Raw genomic sequence first — 13675 nt, 5'->3', positions numbered from 1 at the left:
TATATATATATATATATATATATATATATATCCAGTTATAATATATATATTATATATATATGCTATATAACATACATATATAGGCTACATATATGTATATACATACATACATATGCATATATATATGTATATCTGTGTATGTATGTATGTATGTATAGTATGTATATATATATATATATATATACATATATAGCGCTACATGTATATGTATATATTCCAGTATATATATAAATATATATATATATTTATATATATATATATATATATATATATATATATATATATAAGATTACGTTCCAAACTGTTTATGGCATTTCCAGTGAGATTAAAAATTATCATTCTGGTTTTCATCCACTCAAGAAATCGAATTGAATACCTTTACTAAGGTAAAAAAAAAAATGTATTTCAAAAATTCTTTCCGTCACGTAAAGGCAGACCTATGGCGCCTTTTCGTGATTTTGTTTATTTACAAATGCACAACAGTTACCTAAACGACCTCCTTGATCGCCAGGTGTTTTGTAGGTAAATGGAGGCTTAAGAGAACTTATCAAGAGAATTCCTGCGAAATTTATTTCTCGATATGTCTCTCTGTTGGTCCGTCATGCCGTATCAGAGCCCACTTTAACTTACACCATACTTCAGGAGGGCTCTTACAAGACTCAGTAAAGAATAAAGTTTTAAAAGGTGACGATACTCCTACACTTAACACATCCACCCCCTCCCACCTCCCCAGTAAAGAATAAGTTTCTAGGTGATCAGGGCTCAATACCCACCCCACCCCCTTACCTAGGACTGTGGTTAAAGCCGAAAATATTTCCGGTATATTTTCCTTTCAATAATTTGGCTTACTACTTTTCTTTCTATCACTGCAAAAAAAAATAAATATTTATGATACTTACTAATAAATACGAACGGAAATATCTCTGTGGCAAGCTAATTTGTTTGACATGAATTGCTAAGAAGGGAACTTCTCATACAATATATAGGACATGCCTCATCACTCGCAATGTATTTCACTGTAAGCTGAGTGAATGCTAGATTGTTTGGGATGAAGCATGAAAACTATGTAGCATTTGGGCATAAAATGGAAATACGGTATCCTCTTAAAAATATATAGCTTAATCTCTGGATTTGCTTTGGGTATGAAGCAGAAATTATCTTATGCCGCGGTTATTTCCCATTACCTTTTGTTACGTCTTTGGAATGAACACTATATTCCTTGGGAGCTTGAATTTCAAGTCAATGGCCCCTGTGGACTTGTTCTATGCGAATAGGGTTCATTTCCTGAATAATAATAATAATAATAATAATAATAATAATAATAATAATAATAATAATAATAATAATAATAATAATATACCTTATATAAGCATTACTCTTGTACCGGAAACATTTAAAGAACACAATAAGCCACGCAGTTATGATGAATTTTTTTATACTAAGTAGTTGTGCTTTGAATATTAACTTTAACACAGGTTTTGTGGAATGAAGAGAAAGTTTATAATTAAAAATTATTTTTTTAATATCCTGTCAGCAAGACAGTTGATAAAATACTTTTTCGGTCAACTTCCTGGGCCTTGTTCCAACCATTATTCCTTTTCCCTGTCTAAGATGTTTTAGACAGGTTAATAACCAAACGGGAAAGAAGTAGTATTTTGCTGTTAATTCCCTTCGAAATGAGGTACTGCCCTATAGGTATGCAATCTGAAGGTAATTTCATCTAGAATTATCAAACTATGAAAGTAGTATATACGAGGATCACCCCAAACAATATAGTGAAACATCGTAATTTCACGACAGATTTCATTTGTTGTTAAAAGTGATCCAACATAGAATAATATATGTTCATAAAACGAAAACCTTTTGACAAATACCAGGAAGAAGAAATCTTAAAGAAAAAATAAGAAAATGAAATGAAATTGTCCTGAAAAGAACAATTTTGCACAGAAATTGTTTGGAGCCGAATAAAAGCCGACTCTTGTCGCGAGGTACTGTCATTTGTCACTTCGTTTTCCGTTAAAGATGTTGCATATTGGAAATCAAGTTATCGATATCAGTAGTAACAGTAAACAATATTCGGATGGGACATCAAAGAGGCGTGGCTTCGCGGGTTCCTGAGGTTCCGGCTCCGCCCACAATTTCCGCTCTTTGCTTTGATTGGCCGAGTCTCTTTATCCGTAAACAGTGGGCGTGGCAAGAGGGGAATTCTGAGGGGAATTATAGCATGTTTATGTGAGTTTTCTTTTATATTACGAATGCTTGTGTGAGTATATCTTAATGATGCTGACTGATACTTTATGAAAATACGATAATAAAGATCAGGTCAGGTAACATTCAACTCAAAGAGCGATTTCAGAGTACTGGCACTCCGGAGTGCCCCTCCCCTTTGTGGTAGACGCTATCTGGCACTGTCAAGACCCAAAGAGTGTCATCCCCAGTGTCTGCCTAAGTGGTCGGACTTGCGGCATATCTCGCGCGCTGCTGAATTTTGTTCATTTGTTCCGCTTGAGTGAGTTACAGACGAGAAAGAAAATTTGTGAAGATTGACAAGACCAATTATGGTTACGTAGCGACTGATGAAACTGTTACAGTTCATTATAATATACAGTACGTTTTTTCACATTATGATATGATAAGTGGTAATCTGTCACTGCAAATAACTGCACATGAACTGGCTAAGATACATACTAAAGAAAATTCTGTGGTGCAGTTAAGTTATGAAAGTTAAAAATTACCGATATAGATATAAAATTTATTGTAGATATTTTCGACTCATTACATACTTTTATGATGTTTTTCATTAAATACCGCATTGAAGGTTCACATAAATGGTCGATTGTGAATTTTATAATGCTTATATTCTTAACGGAATAAGTTTAAAATTGGACTTCATTAAATAAGCAAATTAAGCATATAGAGTTGCAGTGTTGATGAACTTTACTTATTACAAAATATAACATGCATATATAATATTTAATATAAATATATATATATATATATATATATATATATATATATATATATATATATATATATATATATATACATACATATATATATAAATATATAATATATATATATATATATATATATATATATATATATATATATATATATATATATATATATAGGGTAATAGATGAAGTTCACTAACACTAAAGCCTAAGAAATTTATTATGGTTATTGAAAGAATAAATTAAAAAAGAAATAATTGCAATCTTACCTAGCCAAAAAATGCTCCCTTATACGTATATAAACCGTCTTCTTTCTTTTAATTTTTCTAGATCGAAAACATCTGGAATACAATCACAACTGACGGAAAAAATCGCCCCCTAAAAATAAAATAAAATAAAAATTCAAAGATGTCATCATCGCCGGCCAAATCCACGACGACCACGGACTCCTTTTCAATCGAGTCCCTCTTGGCCTCAAGAAGACCCGATTCCACCCCAACGACTCAAGTCGTTTCTTCTCACTGCCCGCCTCCTCCTCACTGTCCGCCTCCTCTGCAGGCGCTCATTCCAACCCTCCTGCCGGACTCCAGGGGCCGCGTCCTTCGCAGACAGTCCCCAGAGCCCTCCGACCTGGGGCCGATATTCCTGGCGAACTTGCGCGCCACTTCGGAGCCGCCGAAGATCCCCGCGACCAAAGTGGAGGGCGACACCACCACCGGAGACGACGATGATCTCGACGAAGAAGATATGGACGATGACCTCAGGGAAGACTGCGCCGAGGAGGACGTGGTGGTGGACGACGGAGGCAGCTCTCATTCTATGGAAGGGGAAGGGGGCGTTTCGACTTCCTCCCCTTCGGAGCCACTTCACAGCGATGCAGGTAAATTGGGGATGGCGCTGTTTATTCCATAGTGATGAGCTTTCGTTTGGTTTTCAGTTAAATTTTAATTGAAGGTATTTGGACTTGAACTAAGAAACACACTCACTGATTCTAGTTTTCTTGTTTATTCCATGACAAAAATTAATAGATAAAAAATGTGACTCCGATCTTGTACAGATATTCTGCGTTGGTTCCCAAACAAGCACATTCTTTTTTTTTTTTACAATTATCTTTCTAAAAATGAGAAATTACTGATATCCAGATAAGGAACTCTGCCACCATCCTTAGTTTCAATTTTCATATGTAAGCCCTCTCTTTAAAAATTGTTAAAAATCTAACTTTCACTGCAAAATAAACAACAGAAAATATATATTATTACCACCAAATGCATTACATTGCCGTATTAAACAAAGCTCTGAACCACTGTACAAAGAAATCAGAATTATGCAAATGAGCCAAAAAATTAAGAGCTAGACATATTAGAGGATATAAAAAAAGTTCTTTTAAATGTAGCAAGGAAAACCACGAGGAAAAATTTACATGTCGAGAAATGCTAAAAATGGCACTTATTCGTGTTTTTTTATTCATTTATTATTTTTCCTTGTAACAACGTACATTTAAATTTCCATCATCCAACCCGGCCCAGCCACTTTCTCACTAAAGGTCCCCATATGACTGCCGAATGAAGGTACTTTTGTCCGAACTTCGACGCTCTCTTATATCACCGTCATTTTGACTGCATGATCATGCTAATGACGAAATATGGAGGAAAACGTGAATGACACAAGAGACTCATACCAATGGCAAAGGCCTTAAATATCCCAAAATGAAGCATAGAAAATTTCCTATAATAAAAAAAGTAGCTTTCATCTCAGATTGCAGTATTGCTTATTCAGTGAACAATGACAGACTAATATTTTAAACGAATTTTGGTGGATCTCGCATCCAACAATCACAGCCATTGTACAGATAATGTTTTGTGTGTTCCTCTTGCTGTAATCTTTTTTTCCTTTTCTCAAGCTGACGGTAAATATCCTCAGCCAATATCACTGAGTTCTTTATCTTGCTTCTGATTGGCCTTTGCATTTGAAGTGTAACCTCTGGTGGGTGGTGAGTACCACGAGCTTTAGCCAGTAAAGATTGGTTTCAATTTTGCCGACTGCTTTTATGAACCGTCAGCTCCTAAAAAAAACGGTATACAATTGCTGTTCCTACTTTCCTATCCTTCAAGCCTCTTTTCGAGCTTATTTAGGAAATTTAAACTCGCAGGCCAATTTGTTTGGTAAATCCTTTCAATCATTTCGCCTCTTAGAACGAGAATTTGGCTCTTCCCAGTGCTTCTTAATTTCATAATTCTTATCATTTGTAGACGTTGAATTTAACACTTATAAATGGAAATCTAATGAGGTTTTATTAGTTTTTGTTATCTTCTTCTCCGTACATTAGTAGAGCGGCAGTGAGCAATTTTATACGCATTGTTCTATTCATAAATAATTGTTATATTTCTAAAGTCTGAAACTTCACTGAAGTTAGCGCCTCCCTCGTTTCTTCATTTGTGGAAGTCAGGATATACATTGCGTTTATTAAGTATCATTAAGTAATAGATTAGCATATAAATGCTCAGACAATTGAAGAGAAAGCCATGGAGCTATGATTTTTGTTCTTTATTTATACTTTTACTGCAGTGTCATTTTATCATTATGCTTTCAAACAGGTGATGCATGGGTATGTGTGTGTGCGTGTGCTTGTGTCTGTGTTTATGTGTTTTGCACGGCTGATTTTAGAGTTCTGTAAATCTTCTGTTCGGGACAGATATCACCGTTACACTTTCTAATATGCGAAAATGTCATTATATGTTTCAGCTGATGAGTCGCTTCTTTTGCACTTTTCATCATCTGCTACTTGCTCAGAGCTCAATATTATTATTATTATTATTATTATTATTATTATTATTATTATTATTATTATTATTATTATTATTATTATTATTATTATTATTATGAGGTCACAGGAAGTGACGTTTTCCTTCTTTCCATTGTCACTGTTGTTACTCCGGAAACGGGAATTATGCTGTAGTTGCATTTGTTCTTGTCGTGGCCTTAAAATTCATTATTTGTGGTAACTTTCATTCTCAGCGCAAATCGAAAAATTTTGTAATCCTTACGTACCTAAGGTTATATGACTTCCAACAAGGAAAATTCCGCTGAAAGTAAATCTTTCTTTATATTGATAATATTGGCGAGGTAGAATTCCACACTAATCTTAGTACAATGTAGTAAAACAATCAAAGAGAGGAATACATACAAATGAAATCTTTCGAGATTAAAGGAAAAAATCGGGAGCGGGGTTTCTTGACGAGAAACAATTATAACTGATACCGAAAAAGGACATTCTGCCAGTAAAGTTAATGCTGAAAATAAAAACTAAGTAGACTCTTTAGAGCTTCAAAATACACGTGTATGTATTTTCTTTTACAATTATAACACTAGATGAACTATCGCGGATTTCAATGCGCCATTTACTATTCGCGTTACAGCAAAATATTTTCGCTCAGGTGATGATGTTAACATTAAAAATTAACCTTTACTTCTCCCCGTCTGCCGCTTTTACAGTAGACAGCAGTCACAAGAACAAGTAGGGATACTGAATCAGAATTTACTGAAAAGACAAGCGGTCGTGATATCCAACAGATCACTCACCTATCCTGTCGGGCTCGGGGCTTGATACGGACTTTTGTCCGGCATACGAGTTTCCAACTCTCGTTATTTGGAGTGGATTTTCTAATCCTTGCCCCTCCCCTCTTCCCCTTATCCCATGACATTTACAACATGATTTCATTAAGTTTGTGTCGACCACTTGGTTTCCTTGGCGCCGATGAATTTGTCCAGTTTCCGACGAGAAGACGGACAATTGTCTCACGCTCCAAAGTCATTCTCTAGAACGCTATCAAGACTAAGTTGCCGGAGAGTTTCGTCCGTCGACAAAGACACCGGTTATTATCGGATATTAACGGGGTAGTTTTTCTACTTTTTTTTATTATTATTATTATCTAATTTTAATGATGAAGTTATACATTTCTTTCCTTTTTGACAACGCATGAAACATGCGTAGTTGTGTTCGTGTAAAGTACATTAGTTCACGCGCATATTCATCTACCTAACGCTTGGTGACAGTTCGTCATCGAATTTTTACTTTAGAAATTTGCCGTTGTTCGTGGTGATTTTGAAAAGCAAATAAAAATGACAAAATTCAGCGCCTTATGCCCGCATTTTGATATTGCCGGAAAATCGTACTTTTAATTTTTTGCTTTAGTCATAACTTTATATCTAATTTATTTTGTGCAATTGGTGGAAGTAGTAATATTAATGCTACTACTACTGCTAATGCTACTACTACTGCTTCTACTACTACTACTACTACTACTAATAATAATAATAATAATAATAATAATAATAATAATAATAATAATAATACTGAATTGTGACCAAACATTTAAATTAGTCATTCCAACAACAGCGATTAGTGGTTACCTTGGAAAAAAAAATCTTTTTCAAAACCTCACCATGTGATCAATAATATGCAGTCGATTAATAAAATGCTATCACTACAAAAAAAAAAAAATGAAAATGAAAAAATTATACTGTTCTTGAGCTCAAATTTCTTTAATATACCTTCAAAGGAGAAAACATTTGAATAATATATTAACTAAAGTGTTTGTCAAAGTGAGCACCATTCAACGAAAATAATATAAAGCTGACAAACGAAGTCTTAAAAGGGAAAATAAAAAAGCAGATTATTTGTCCTTTACTGCGTAATATTTTGGTACAGGGGCTTGCATTTAATGTAAAGGGAAATAAAAAAATTTGCGGGCTGCCTTAGAGTAAGAGCCCGTGCCAGGCGGGCTTAATCTTAAATGAAAATTACTGTTGTGTTGTTATAAATGAAACTGGCCTTATGCCAGCACGAGTTCTTGCTCGTAAAGCAGCTCGTAATGGGATATCGACTATTTTTCACATTAAACAGGCAGAAATTAGGGTAAAAAAAATTCCTGGGAGTTTGTGAAACCTACAGCTACGACAGGCACTTAATTCTCATATTTCCTAATATTCTTGCAAACGATATTCACTGAAATCCTTGAATCCTAAATGGGAAACAAATTAAAAACTTTCTCCTTTCTGTCAAGAGACTTCGAACCCCTTTTAGGGATCAAGAGAAGAATTGGCAACATCGCTTAAACCCACATTCCCAGGAATTTAGATTTACTACTTTTCCATTCTCAGTCTTTTATCAAAGCTAAAAGTTGATATTCTCAGTCTTCTTATCAAAGCTAAAATTGACCATCTATTCTCAGTCTTTCTGTTATAGCTAAAATTAATCATTAAATCAAACTTTCTAATGCAGCAAAAGTCAAATATCTACTCTCAGTCTTGCCCATTCTAATTGAAATTAATCATGTATTCTCAGTCTTTTTTACTGTAGCTGAAATTAATCATCTATTCTATGTCTTGCACTTTGTAGTTAGAATTAAACCTCCATTCTCAGATCTTCCTACTATAGGTAAAATTAATCAGGAATCCAATCTTCTATTGTAGCTAAAATTGATTTTCCATTCTCAATCTTTCTATTGTTGTTAAAATATATGGCGGGAGCAGAAACTGAGAACATTCTTTAGTTTAGGACTGTCAAGAACTGAAAGCTAGTGTACTGTACTTTATACTGCCTTTGCCATTCGAAAGACTGTCATTCATTCTTTCTGAATGAATGACAGTACCGACGTCTACCCAGAACCAAACAAGTCTACGATAAAAATGGGAAGTATAAAAGGAAGCTTAGTACTTCAGGAAACTTAGTTCAATAAAACTAGCATTAAGATCTTCAACTTAAGTAAGGTCCTTAATTCGTGTTTAGACGCAAATTTTTGTTCCTTTTCTGAAAAGAAAACTGTTGTGCTAGCTTTGTCTATCCATCCGCACTTTTTCTGTCCACACTTTTCTGTCCGCCCTCAGATCTTAAAAACTACTGAGGATAGAGGCCTGCAAATTGGTATGTTAATCATCCACCCTCTAATCATCAAACATACCAAATTGCAGCCCTCTAGCCTCAGTAGTTTTTATTTTATTTAAGTTTAAAGTTAGCCATAATAGAACGCCTGGCAACGATATAGGCCAGGCCACTACCGGGCCGCGGGTCATACAGCATTATACTGAGACCGTTGAAAGATAAATCTATTTTCGGTGGCCTTGATTATACGATGTACAGAAAACTCGATTGCGCCGAAGAAACTTCGGCGCATTTTTTTTACTTGTTTCTGGTAACGCCTTCTACTTTTATTCTTGTTCTATATTCACTCCGAATCGTGATGAAATTCGAAAACATGATAACTTTAGAAAAGGAACAAACGTTTACATAATAAATAAGTGAAAAGTAAACAAAGAAAGATAAATTGAAGCTTCATGATTTGAGCATCGGTTAAGAATCATATAAAACAACCGCAAAATAAATAATTAAGATAGGTTTGTGTATATGTTATGTATACCCTTGAATTCCATTCATTAACGTTTATGAACAGTCTTCTCTAGTCAGGCATTAGAGACTGACATAGACTTTTCAGGAGGGAAAATATTTCAGTCTTATTCGGCAACTAAGCTCTTAGAAAATACAGAGCACCTACCGATATTTCATCATGTACTAAGAAATAAGAAACGGTGGATTGACTGATACATTTGTCTAATTGGCGTCGGAAAATGAACGGAGGACATTTACGCGAAAGAAAATGCTGACATCGCTTCCTAAATTCCTCCAGTCATATTCAGGCCCTCCTGGAAATTGAAATACAAGACCAGCTTACAATTCTTGAAGTACCGACTACGCTACAGAGCTGCCTAGCACTCTAGCTCCTGTGAACGTAATTTCTTTAATACCCGCAGTCAGCAGTCAGCTATCCATATATTATATAGCCTATAAACAGTACACCTACAATCAAAATAAGACCCCTAATAAAATATCTCTTGCAGCTGCAAACTGATTCTTTAGGATCCTGATACGCAAACGAACGCATACGCGTACACGACTTTGAAAAGATACTGATGTACCTTTGTCATTCACCAAGAGTACATTAAAATAAAATCCGCCAAAATGAGCTTCATGATTTCCCAAACAAAGCATGACTGATTTCTGCTGCAACAGACTCAAGACCTTAAGTACTTTCCCCATATCTTCTGATTCTTCTTCTTCAGTCACTGTTTTCATTTTCCTTCTACCTCTAAGAAGATGCTTCTCTTTTGTCATCTACTTTTTTAAATGATCGCCTCCTTCTTCTTCTTCTTCTTCTTCTTCTTCTTCTTCTTCTTCTTCTTCTTCTTCTTCTTCTTCTTCTTCTTATTTTACTTCTTCTTCTTCTTCTGCTATCATTCCTCCTCCTCCTCCTCCTCCTCCTCCTCCTACCACCAGCAGCATCATAATGGGCAGAAGCTGTCCATTTAGAAAACAAAAGTCGACATTAAACCGGTCGGGGTCAGAGCGAGGTTAACTTCATTAGGTCGGGTATCGGCGCCAGAAAAACAACCGTCTTCTTTTTTCCTCTTCTTTCTTTTATAAGAATTCATTACTCTATGAGTAGGCTTTTAGCGAGTGGGCGTCGGTTGCGCCCATTACCACCCACGTCCATAAGGAGAGACGCCCTTCTTGGTTTTCCGCTGACGGGGAGGTCGAGGAGTACTGATTTTTTTTTTTTTTTTTTTTTTTTTAGCCGTTACTCGGTGACATCTTGGGGATGTCCGGGACGCCAAACAGACGTCTATCGTTCAGTTAACGTTAATGGCACAGACATTATCATTTAACGTAATGGCCGGTATTATTGATATACTTATTATTTGCAATCCTTGGTTTAATTACTGATCAATAGGTACAATGACCGTCATTGATTTTTCATCATTGCACTGTTATTACTGTTATTATTACTGACAAAGATAACAACAGCCAAAATAAACACCAGCCGTAACGAAATAAAAAACCAGTGCTTTCGTTTTAGCGTTAAATTTACACTAATTCAAATGTCATATAATTATTACCAGAACAATAAGCTTTAAAGATAATATAATTAATTCTACACTGTGTATTGAGACCGTCTATATCAATTTGCGTTAATTCAAGTAAGTCATATAATCTTCCCCAGAACTATAAGTTTTAATAAAAATATAATTCATTGTACACCGCGTATTGAGAACCTCTAAATTAGGATCATCATTGACGAATATTCAACAGCGCAGAAACAGAGGAATGAGACGAAATGGAAAGACGACAGACGTCTACCCCATTAAGATCAAATGACTTATGACCTCCATTAACCCGGGACACTCTCCTCGTGGTCTTTTGTTCTCTTTTCTCTTCATGTTATCAGTCAGATTTTAATGGTAATGTATGTATGTATGTATGTATGTATGTATGTATGTAAATATATATATATAAATATATATATATATATATATATATATATATATATATATATATATATATATACACACAAACACACATACACGCACACACACACACACACACACACATATATATATATATATATATATATATATATATTTAAATGAACAATTATTTTACACATATTATATATATATATATATATATATATATATATATATATATATATATATATATATATATATATATATATATATATATATATATATATAATATTTAAATGAACCACCATTTTATCAGGATACGTAATATTACTCTTACTAGACTTTTCAGTCCAACTATTAATAGACAGCATGCGTGTCAGCAAAAGCAAATAGAGTACCGATGTACAATGTACAGTATTTTTGACATATATTCATTATAAAATATCCATGCGTGTAACTTCTGTGTATGAGGACCCCAGTATGTAGTTATAACTACAATTAAGACTTATATATATATATATATATATATATATATATATATATATATATATATATATATTATATATATATATATATATATATGGAGAGAGAGAGAGAATGTAGCCTATATAAATATACATATATGTATATGTGTATATATATATTAGATGTATATTTATGTATATATATATGCATATATACATATATATGTATATATGTGTATGTATGTATTTATATATGTGCGTATGTGGGAACGCGGGCGTTATGGTGTGCGTACACACTACCTATAAAACAAAAGTATCCGAACCCTAAATTCTTCCTAAGTGAGAAACTGCTGCTGAAAATTTCCTAGCTACCTGCCGACATCTGTCTTATTAACAAATCCACTGATAAAATGGATAAAAATACTCTTCCATGGAATCGTCAATAGTATGTTAACTTAGTTACTGCAATCGCTGCTAACAAATATAACCCGCACGGAAATTATACCAATTTTAAATCAAACATATTAACTCGCACATTTTTTTTCATAATGTTCTAAAGCAGTGGTACTTAGCCTTTTTCAATGTATGCACCACGTTCAAATCAGCAGTTAGTTCTCGCACACCCTGAATTGCCGAAATAACAAAAAAGCTAAAATACGAAGTCTCTCTGACACACATACGACTTGTATCCTGTACTCAAATCTGTTGCAACGTTGCCACTTCATTAGGAAATTAGGTGTAGGTTTATCTATAGCTCAAAGCACTGCTGTAATAATAATAATAATAATAATAATAATAATAATAATAATAATAATAATAATAATAATAATAATTATTATTATTATTATTATTATTATTATTATTATTATTATTATTATTTTTCTTTATCTTTTTTGCAGAAAAAAATATGTGTATATAAAAATATATTTTACATTAATTATTCACAGGCATCCTCGCACCCCTTAGAAACCTGCTTCGCACCCGCTAGGTGTGCCAGCACCCCTGGTTAAGAACCACTGTTCTAAAGCATTGTTGAGATACTGATGTTTGCTACTCGTATTTACAAATTCTCCTAGATGGCAATAGTTTCGATGAAACAAAATTAAAGATAACTGAGATGAAACTCAACTTAGATGAAACATAATTTAGATGAAACGCAGTTTAAATGAACTATGATTAAGGTGACAAATAATTCAGTAGAGACGTAATTTAGATAAACCGCATTTTAGACGAAACAATTACAGTGAAAAATAATTTAAGTGAAAACACGATTTAGATGAAACCTAAGATGAAGCACGATTCAAATGAAACATAATTGAGATGAAACAAAAAAAAAATAAACACTCAGCAATACTGGAACTTCATCAGGCCGTAGGAGTCCAATATGAGAGGCAATGAGTCACTCTAGGGTTCAAAAAGAACCATGCAGACCCCAAAAATTGAGAGAGAATTTACTAACTGAAAACTTCGTGTTTTTGAAAGTTCTGATCCTCCTTCTCCATTTCAGAAGACGCCAGGAGCACCGACGAGCGGAAGAAAAGGCCCCGCACGGCCTTCACGGCCTCCCAGATCAAGTCCCTCGAGCAGGAGTTCGAGAAGAACAAGTACCTCTCCGTCAGCAAGAGGCTCCAGCTCTCCAAACAGCTTAAGCTTACCGAAACGCAGGTCAGTTTAGAATCAGTTGTCGTTTTCAACTGAGGAGTTTTCGTAGAGTTCAGACATTTTGTAGAGAACAAACTGATTCACTCATCCCCTAAGTCAATCTATCCCAACTCCCACACTCCAAACCCAAAGGGTCCCTTATCCACATCCGACGCCAGGCCAACAGCTATTCTCAAAAAGTCACACGGTCCACCTTCGATACAATTTTCTAAAATATTCACGCGTAAGTTTTTACCATAAATCTACTAACAAACACACTAACGGAAAACTAACAAAAACCTTCTTAAAAACAAACCT

At 34.4% G+C, this 13675-nt stretch overlaps 1 protein-coding gene across 2 annotated transcripts in view; it reads left to right on the top strand.

Moving 5' to 3' along the window:
- The first annotated feature begins 2415 nt into the window (after window positions 1-2415).
- LOC136853913 (barH-like 2 homeobox protein) overlaps window positions 2416-13675 on the top strand; it is a 16914-nt gene continuing 5654 nt past the window's right edge. The window contains exons 1-3 of one of the 2 annotated variants that reach the window (XM_067129818.1): window positions 2416-2509; window positions 3285-3834; window positions 13224-13381. In XM_067129818.1, the coding sequence (XP_066985919.1) occupies window positions 3363-3834; window positions 13224-13381 (630 nt within the window). In that variant the 5' untranslated portion in view covers window positions 2416-2509; window positions 3285-3362. Of the gene's footprint in view, window positions 2608-3284; window positions 3835-13223; window positions 13382-13675 lie in introns of both variants that reach the window. The other variant, XM_067129817.1, reaches the window with a different exon arrangement.

The sequence above is a fragment of the Macrobrachium rosenbergii genome, chromosome 28 (genome assembly GCF_040412425.1).
Source record: "Macrobrachium rosenbergii isolate ZJJX-2024 chromosome 28, ASM4041242v1, whole genome shotgun sequence".
Taxonomy (NCBI): Eukaryota; Metazoa; Arthropoda; class Malacostraca; order Decapoda; family Palaemonidae; genus Macrobrachium; species Macrobrachium rosenbergii.
Note: the sequence above shows the minus strand (reverse complement) of the source record. Positions and strands in the feature narration are given on the sequence as shown.